Source organism: Tupaia chinensis, unplaced genomic scaffold (assembly GCF_000334495.1).
Source record: "Tupaia chinensis unplaced genomic scaffold, TupChi_1.0 Scaffold147458_1, whole genome shotgun sequence".
Taxonomy (NCBI): Eukaryota; Metazoa; Chordata; class Mammalia; order Scandentia; family Tupaiidae; genus Tupaia; species Tupaia belangeri.
Window position 1 is genome coordinate 395966 of NW_006207309.1, and position 9985 is coordinate 405950.

A 9985-nucleotide genomic window follows, 5' to 3' on the forward strand; every position below is an offset into this window, starting at 1 on the left:
AAATAAAAAAAAAAAATGTGCCAAAGCTTTATGAATCTGAACTATTTACAAATAGCAAACACTTAACTTGAACATTTACTCTTTTTATTTAAGGGAAGTTATGAGTTAGTCACAAGACAGTTTATGTTTCCTAACTCTACTTTATGTCCTAGAGTGCTGCTTCAAGTAACCAAAAATTAAAAAAGCAAACTACAAAAGTAATACTTACCTTTGCATCATCTATGTCAAAAACATCACACCAAGGAGATTTAACACCTTTAATTGCCAGGTCAAATGAACAGGTGAAGAAAGCTACCTGAATTAAATCTGGAAAAAAAAGAGTGGGGGTAAAATGTTATAGATGATTATTTTCTGTAATTTTTCTAAGTCTAAATATCTATAGAATGTTATGTGTAGTGCGGCTGCAAAAAAAAAATGGGTTTGTTTTGTTTGTGGTAGAGACTTTTTTTTTTTTTTTGAGAAGTTTGTGCTATAGGGCACGTGTGCTCGCCAGAAAGACAGAGATAGACAGAGAGACAGAAAGCGAGAAATCACAATCCCTTCTCCTCCATTCTCCTCTTGGGATCTTGGGTATGCACGCACATGTGCCTAGTGTGAGTTTAAGCCACCCGGTACGGGACTCGAACCACAGTCGACTAAATGGGAGTTCAGGGACATAGCCATACACTATCTGCTGGTCCCAAGAAGAGACCATTTAGTTACCTCCTGGCTATCAAAGAATCATGATTTGCTCTGTACAACCTAAAGTGGCAGAACTGGAGCTGTCAAGAGGAAACTATGAGGAGGTATAGATTTCAGTCCAAAATACTAAAACTTTCTATAAATGGCCATGTTTTCCTGCTTTTCAAGGTAATATATTTGTTAAGTTTATTTGCCTGGTAAATCCAACAAAAAGTTTAACCAGAAGATTTATTATGTAAAACATAAATTTTGTTAATTTTAGAGCGCTGGAAGAAGAGAGCTAAAGTTATAAGGATTCTAGTCTGCATCCAAAAAATTAGAAATCACAAAGCAAACTTATTTAGCAATTTTTAAAACTATACAGTAATTCATAGGACTTTTAAAAGAAGATATAAATGTGGAGAGAGACTGTTGAAGATATAGAGGTAAGAAAAAGGACAGTAAATGAGAGGGCAGGAGAAAGGTGAAACAAGGAGCATAAGGAGAAACCACTAACTAAAGAAGAGAAAGATTGGTGACAGCATATTTTTCAAACTTAGCTGCTCAAAAGATTTTGGAACAGGTTACTGGGAGCTCTACAAGGCTAATGTGCTGATTATACTATTTTTATTATTTTTTAATTTTTATCTGTTCCGTAAGATGGAGTGGGAGAGACAAGCTTCCCCCAATAGGGTGCTCACTCCATGATCCACTCCCAGCCTCAGTCACTGTGGATCACAGGCATGCGTATATAAGTATAGCTTATACAAGAGACTCCAGATGCAAACCTAAGACCCTTCCACGGAGTCCAACATCAGGGAGGATTGTGTTATCACTGTGCCACCAATACTAGCCTTGATTACATTTCCTACAGACATCGGGGTATTGAAGAGAAGGAAGAGGGGAATAAGTGTTTGGGATACAAAGAGAACCTTTGGCAGAGTAAATAAAAACTCTCAAGTCAATGGGAAGTGGGTACTATTTAACCCCAGGGAGAGAGAAAGAACTCAACTACAGGGGTTGCTGCCATTGCTTGGATTTTTCTTTTAACTTTACCATCTTTCTTCTTTTCTCAGAGAAAAATGGGACCAAAAACTAATTGATTTTTACAAGCTTTTTACACTAGTTCTGAATTTAAAGAATTCTTGTAAGATAATATACAGTACTAAAAATATATTTCATTGGGAATATACATAAAAGCCATTCAAAACTTTGCTTATGAGAAAGAAAGGTTTTATGATCCCAATACCTAATATATAAAGATATAATGGCTTGTAAGTACCATGTGTATTTCATGAAGGAACCTGGTTCCTTTACTCTCAAAGTTTTAGTTCTGAAATTATGAAAGTCGGTCAAATGGTATATGCTTTAACCGGAAAAAAAGTTCACTGGAAAAAAAGAATACCAAAAAGCATTTTGAAGTATAGGGAAAAAGAGCAGGAGATGAAGACCAAGGCTCTCAGAATTGATTCTGCCATTAATTATCCTGTTATCCTGGCTACAATCACTCTAGATTCTCTAGGTCTGTTTCCTTACCTACAAAATAAGGTTAGACAAACTTACTTGACAAGCTACAGTTCTGACTCATCTATTATGACCCTTCTAAACTCTCTTCTCCTCCATTCTCCTCTCGGGATCTTGGGCACGCACACACACACGCGCCCAGCGAGTTTAAGTCACTGGGTCCGGGATTCGAACCACGGTCAACTACGTGGGAGTCCAGCTAACTGCTGTTCCCTCTTTCTAAATTCTTGGTCAATTTTTTGGAACCCTGAAAGCATTGCAAATGGATTATAGACTTTAACATTAAAGAAAATAATAAAGGAAAACACTAGGAAAATACAGTAGCCCTAGGTTAAAAATGGGTTACTAGACAAAATACAAAACTCAAAAGCCAGACATGGCTGTAAAATAAAAGCAAATTTCTGTACAATCAAAGGTAAGCCACAAATTAAGAAAAAATATTAGTGGGGCCACAGGGTGGTATGGTGGTTAAGGTGCTAGACTCCCACATGGCCAACTACAGTTAGAGTCCCAGACCTGGGTCGCTTAAAAATCATGGTGGGCGTGTGTGGGTACATGCTCAGAATCCAGAGAAGAGAGTGGAAGAGAAGGGATTGTGGTGTGGCTATCATTCCTCCAAAGACGATTTCTCATTTTCCCTCTCTCTGTCTCCCTAGTGAGCGGACGTATCCTGTGGCAAAAACCTAAAAAAAAAAAAAAGAAACATCTAAAAAGCAAAGTATATAGGGTGCGTGCGCTCACCAGAAAGAGAGAGGCAGAGAGACAGAAAGTGAGAAACCACTCCCCAGGGGGTATGTCCATGCCGCAATCTCTTCTCCTCCATTCTCCTCTCGGGATCCTGGGCACGCACACACACACGCGCCCGGCGAGTTTAAGTCACTGGGTCCGGGATTTGAACCACGGTCAACTACGTGGGAGTCCAGCGACATAGCCATTACGCTAACTGCTGTTCCCTCTTTCTAAATTCTTGGTCAATTTTTTGGAACCCTGAAAGTATTGCAAATGGATTATAGACTTTGACATTAAAGAAAATAATAAAGGAAAACACTAGGAAAATACAGTAGCCCTAGGTTAAAAATGGGTTACTAGACAAAATACAAAACTCAAAAGCCAGACATGGCTGTAAAATAAAAGCAAATTTCTGTACAATCAAAGGTAAGCCACAAATTAAGAAAAAATATTAGTGGGGCCACAGGGTGGTATGGTGGTTAAGGTGCTAGACTCCCACATGGCCAACTACAGTTAGAGTCCCAGACCTGGGTCGCTTAAAAATCATGGTGGGCGTGTGTGGGTACATGCTCAGAATCCAGAGAAGAGAGTGGAAGAGAAGGGATTGTGGTGTGGCTATCATTCCTCCAAAGACGATTTCTCATTTTCCCTCTCTCTGTCTCCCTAGTGAGCGGACGTATCCTGTGGCAAAAACCTAAAAAAAAAAAAAAGTAACATATAATAAGCAAAGGACTAATCTTTTGTCAGGCAAATTTATTAATTAACATATATAACTAACATATCCATAACATATATGATCTATGATCAATTTTAAAAATATATAATCTAATAGAAAGTAGACAAAGTTATTAAAATGCAATTTTCAGAAGAAATGCAAATGGCTAATAAATAGAAGATGTTTACTTTTAAAAGTAATCAAAGAAATGCAAATTAAAACTAGATACCAATTTTCATTAGTCAAATTGGCAAAAAATTAAAATGACTAATTAAAATAACTCTCTGAGCTACTCCTGTGGTCTAATGTATTAGAGGGCCATATCCCACATGGTTGATCACAATTATAATTCTGGCACAGTGGCTTGAAAAATGCCAAGTACATGTGTATGCATGCCTCAAATCCCAAAAGGATGAAGAGACAGAGAAAGAAATGCAGTATGACTACATCCCATTAGAGGGTGCTCTTCTCCCTCTTTGTCTCTGGGGAGCAAATACATTCGGGCTTATAAACAAACAAGCAAAATAAATAAAATAACTCTCAAGTGTGAAAAACAGACTACAAAATGTTCACTGTGCTAAGATCTTGACACCCATCCCAGCCTTAGTCAGTTAATCAGAACTTATCATTTAAAAGAGTTAAAAAAAATAAGAAAATTTTCAGTATTATAATGATTTCCTATAAAATAAACTTGGGTGGCTGGCAAGACATTACACCAACTGCTGGTCCCAGAACATTATTATTTTCTTAATGTACATTTAATTGTGGGCCCTTTAAGGAAATAATTTTATGTTGCCTTAATTTTTCATTTTTACAATTCAAAACTATTTAAACCAATCCAAACAAAAGATAAGAAGCATATTACCTGCATTTAAAGAATTTACTGGCACTTGCAAAATAGCTGCAACTTTTTTTAAAATGTTCTGCATTTCTGGTCCAGTTTTGAAGGCTTCTATATGATAAAGAGCTGTGGCATTCCTTTCCACCTCAGTTAAAAACTTCTCACAATGATCAAAGAATCTCATTAGTTTATCATTAATTCTCGGAGGACCACACTCCATATCTAAAAGGAAAAAAATATATATATAAATATATGTAAATCACCTACATAAATGACCATTTCAAATCACTGAAAATGTTTTAAATTAGAAAAAGGAACACTAACATTCTATTACTCTGCATGTCTGAAATAAACACATAATGATCAGGAAAGAGAGGGGGTAAAACTATCCTTTCATAATGAGTGTATTGCATGAGAGAATATGCTAGAAAAGACTAAAGCAATGGGGCAAGGGAGATAATGTCTTGTGTCAATACTACACAATAAAATAAAGGTAACAGAAATCAATGTTTACCTGGAAAAAAAATTAGGTGGAAATGTTGAAAAAAGTACAAAACTGTGTTATGTAAGTACTACTGCTTCTGTCAGGCACACAAAGCAAGCTGAAAATTAAGAAACTTTCTAATTATAAAGGTAAAAGAGAATTCAACAGATTCAATTTGTTTTTCTACTCTCAACCAAAAGAGAGTAGAAATAAAATAGAGTATTTCATTCTCTTAGTTAACTTTCAACCCTGTGCTACTTTATGAAAGATTTTGCTTTGGACACAAACTACTGACAACAGCACAAAATATATTAATGCTTCAGGTATACTGTACTTCACTATGCTAGGTGGTTTTGATTAGGTTTGTCTTCTAACCGAAGCTACCAGATAACTTCCACTTAGAATTTAATAGGTCATTATCTCCTTAAATTGGCAACAACTATGTACTAGAAAAGCATTCAGTCATGTGTCAACTACTGAAGTACAGTTTGAGTTTTTTCATCATATTCAAAACATGCATATCTTAATCGTTTCTCCAATAATTTACCAAGAAAAGAACACCAAGTATATTATTTCTATGTAAAACAAAGGAAATTAAAAGTTACGCCAGTTTGGTTTGGATGTCTGTGGGAAAATATACATGTGTATGCATAAGTGTAGCCCCTGACATGGATAATTCTGCCCATTTTAATTGTCAATTGGACTATAATTCTTAAACAATACCTTGACTAGGAAGGTAAGTGAATTCTGCCATATTTTTTCCGTGGCCTCAATATGATTTCCCAAGTAAATATGTATATTTCATCCTTGTCTAATTACTGCTGCTCTATAAACAGAAAACAAAGGCATTGTTCTATTTCTATAAAATATAAATCTAATTCAGTGGCCTCTCTCAAAAAAAAATGTATACAACAGATAAAATAATAGTCTAGTTTGTAACAAAGTAGCTAGGCGAAGGACTTAATCTCTGAGATTAGAAAATGGTGACAGGTAGGCTTTTTCTGAACTATTTTTATCCTGGTTTTGTATTCCGAGGCAACCATCAATCTTTATTACATTGTTATCTGAAGGCAAAAATTCATTCATCCCAGAAGGTCCAGTACTACATACATAACTGTGCTAAATTAGAGTATGTTCTCAACCAGATAGTGGCATGGTGGTTAAGGTGGCTGGATCCCAAATGGCCAACTATGTAGATCAAGTCTAGACCTAGTAGCTTGAGAAACACACTGGGTGCGGGTGCATGTGCATGCACGCCCAAAATTCTGAAAGGAGAGAAAAATGGAGAAGAGACTGCAGCATGATCATTCTCCATGCAGGGGCCTTTTCATCTTCCTTCTCTCTCCCTAACACACATGCATGGCCTCTTGCAAACTAAAAAAATAAAGTTTAAATTTTAAAAAAAGCATATTTTGCTTTCAATATTTAGTTAACTTTATAGATCTGTGGAGAATTCATTCAGGTGAATAGAAAGAATTTAGCTGTAAACAAAAGCACAATTCAACAGGTGTCTAAACACAAGTCAGCCAACTGAGTTACTCACACAGAAATAAAATGACAGAGTCAATGAAATCCCTTGAACATGGTTTAACTGCTCAATTGACACAGGAGAAATGAAAAACCAGTTTACCTGTAATTTGTTTTTTACTTGGTCTCTGAAACTAAACGATGTTCCTCACTTCAACTCTAACCTTTTTTTGTTTTTTAAGTTTACTTATCTCCTTCATGATAGAGAACATGTGAGCATGTGTATGTTTGTGTGTGTGTGTAAAACAACAAAAAAGAGAAGCATCCTCAACAGAGTTTGGACACCCTAGGATGCCCTTTCTCAGGAATTTACCAAGAAAAGAACACCAAGTATATTATTTCTATCTAAAACATAAGGAAATTAAAAGTTACACCAGTTTGCTTTGGATGTCTGTGGGAAAATATACATGTGTATGCATAAGTGTAGCCCCTGACATGGATAATTCTGCCCATTTTAATTGTCAATTGGACTATAATTCTTAAACAATACCTTGACTAGGAAGGTAAGTGAATTCTGCCATATTTTTTATGGCCTCAAAATACGATTTCCCAAGTAAATATGGATATTTCATCCTTGTCTAATTACTGCTGCTCTATAAACAGAAAACAAAGGCATTGTTCTATTTCTATAAAATATAAATCTAATTCAGTGGCCTCTCTCAAAAAAAAATGTATACAACAGATAAAATAATAGTCTAGTTTGTAACAAAGTAGCTAGGCGAAGGACTTAATCTCTGAGATTAGAAAATGGTGACAGGTAGGCTTTTTCTGAACTATTTTTATCCTGGTTTTGTATTCCGAGGCAACCATCAATCTTTATTACATTGTTATCTGAAGGCAAAAATTCATTCATCCCAGAAGGTCCAGTACTACATACATAACTGTGCTAAATTAGAGTATGTTCTCAACCAGATAGTGGCATGGTGGTTAAGGTGGCTGGATCCCAAATGGCCAACTATGTAGATCAAGTCTAGACCTAGTAGCTTGAGAAACACACTGGGTGCGGGTGCATGTGCATGCACGCCCAAAATTCTGAAAGGAGAGAAAAATGGAGAAGAGACTGCAGCATGATCATTCTCCATGCAGGGGCCTTTTCATCTTCCTTCTCTCTCCCTAACACACATGCATGGCCTCTTGCAAACTAAAAAAATAAAGTTTAAATTTTAAAAAAAGCATATTTTGCTTTCAATATTTAGTTAACTTTATAGATCTGTGGAGAATTCATTCAGGTGAATAGAAAGAATTTAGCTGTAAACAAAAGCACAATTCAACAGGTGTCTAAACACAAGTCAGCCAACTGAGTTACTCACACAGAAATAAAATGACAGAGTCAATGAAATCCCTTGAACATGGTTTAACTGCTCAATTGACACAGGAGAAATGAAAAACCAGTTTACCTGTAATTTGTTTTTTACTTGGTCTCTGAAACTAAACGATGTTCCTCACTTCAACTCTAACCTTTTTTTGTTTTTTAAGTTTACTTATCTCCTTCATGATAGAGAACATGTGAGCATGTGTATGTTTGTGTGTGTGTGTAAAACAACAAAAAAGAGAAGCATCCTCAACAGAGTTTGGACACCCTAGGATGCCCTTTCTCAGGATCTTGGGTACCTGTGCACCCAGCCAGTATATTTTCAAGACAATCCTGGCATTTGGACTCAAAATGAGCCATGTGACCTCCAGCACTACAGTTGCTACCAAGTGTGCCACCAAGCTAGGCCATCACTAGCCTTAAAACTGATCCAGAAGCTATTAACACTTGTTCATCTCTCTGAATAAAACCACTACATGTTTTGGTTTGTACCACATATGCTACAGTATAAATGGAAGCCAAAGAACAAAATGGCTAAGAGAGCAAACTCTGAATTGTATTTCCTGGGTCTATATATAAAATTGACAAATTATTTAGAGTTTTTGTTTCTCAAATCTTGAGAAACAAAAACATCATTAGTGTTTGCTATCATTATATGTGACTACCAAACATTCTCTGAGGTAAAAGCACCACTGTGAGAAAACAGTCAAGGATTCTGGGCATGACTAGTCCTCAAACTAGAGAAGGACAATCAAAGAGGCATAAGGGCTCAGCTTCACCTGTAAAATTAAAGGGCTCCATTAGCTGAGATCTCAGTTAGTAAGGTGCCTCATGTGACCATGGACCACAGCTACCATAAGGAGAACTCTATGATAAGTACAAGGACAAAACAAGAAAAACAGCACATAAAGGCTTGAAAGCAGCCTCCTAAAGCAGGGTGTAGGTCTATAGTGGACACCTGGACAAGATGATAAGTTTAAAAAACAAAAAAAGTACCAGAATCAAAGCATGAGGAAGAAAGTTGTAGATTTTTTTTTCTTTACTTTTTTTTAAGTGCACCTAACTGTAAAACTAACTGCAAGGAAGACTGAAGAGATGGGTGGGCGTTCAAAGCAGACAATTCAATGCGGGAATGAGAGATCAAAAACTGCAAGAAGACTTCACCCGTCTCCTTCCTGCTGGGTCCCCAACATCTACTACAGTGTCCGGCATATAGGGGGTGATAAAGTCATACGTGATGAATGAGTATATGGTACATCTGTGAGGGTGAAGGGAGGCAGGGGAATCTGAAACATCCCGAGCCCAGGGAGGATGCAGCCCGAGGAATGGAGGATTGGAAAGTGAGGACAGGCTGGAGCTGGGGAAGTTGGGAGGCACAGGGAGGACCAAGGCAGGGCACGCGCCAGGCGGTCACCTGCAACATCAGGCGGCGGCACCCCGGGGTAGTAGTGCTGCCAGAGCCCCTGCAGGAAGGCAGCGCCGCTGTCCACGCAGCGGTGTTTGGAGCTGGTGATGAGCTGCAGGCGGCCGTAGTTCTCGCGGTTGAAGAGGGCCGGGAAGAGAGAGGACAGACGCAGCGCCAGCTGTCGCACGTCCTGCCGCCACTTCTCCGTCCATCCAGTCCGCGTACCACAGCGGCCAGTTGGCCAGCGCCGCGCCCAGGCTGCCGTCGCCGGGCCCGCGGGCCTGCAGCAGCCCGTGAAGCTGCCTCAGCTTGCGGATCTGTTTGGCCGTGGGGTAGCGGGTGCCGTGGCGGATGAGGGCGACCAGCTGCACCGGGGTGCAAGTCCCATCCAGCAGCTCCGGGTCCCGCCTCGGCGCCTCGGGGTCGGACAGCAGCCTGGGGTTGACATCCTCGTAGCGAGTCTTGGTGCCGAAGTAAGGGCTGAGGGCCGAGGCCACCGGCTCTCTGGGCTCCAAGAAAGAACAGCGCGCGAGCGACGAGAACAGCGCCGCAGCCAGGGCCGCGGCCAGTGCTACGGGGGCCGGGAGGAGGTGGCCTGGTCCACGGAGCATGGTGCGGCACGGCCCGCGGAGGGCGACGCGCCGGCTGCTGACGCCCCACTTCCGGCTTCCGTGGGCAGGGGCCGGGCCTGGAGAGCACTTCCGGGCTGTGCCCCTCTGAGGGCGCGGGGCGGGAGGGGGTCGCGGCGTCTGTGGCGGGGGCGGCGCGGAGGGGCGGGGGGGGGCGGG

The 9985-nt window shown here is 39.7% G+C and overlaps 1 protein-coding gene across 1 annotated transcript in view; it reads right to left on the reverse strand.

Annotated features, from left to right (window-relative positions):
* The window catches only part of MINPP1 (multiple inositol-polyphosphate phosphatase 1), a 45563-nt gene extending 35651 nt beyond the window's left edge, over positions 1-9912 (reverse strand). Inside the window, 4 exon segments of the mRNA XM_006169734.3 lie at positions 209-306; positions 4494-4691; positions 9207-9400; positions 9402-9912. Coding sequence (XP_006169796.1) covers positions 209-306; positions 4494-4691; positions 9207-9400; positions 9402-9808 — 897 coding nt within the window. The 5' untranslated portion in view covers positions 9809-9912.
* Between the last annotated feature and the right edge of the window lie 73 nt (positions 9913-9985).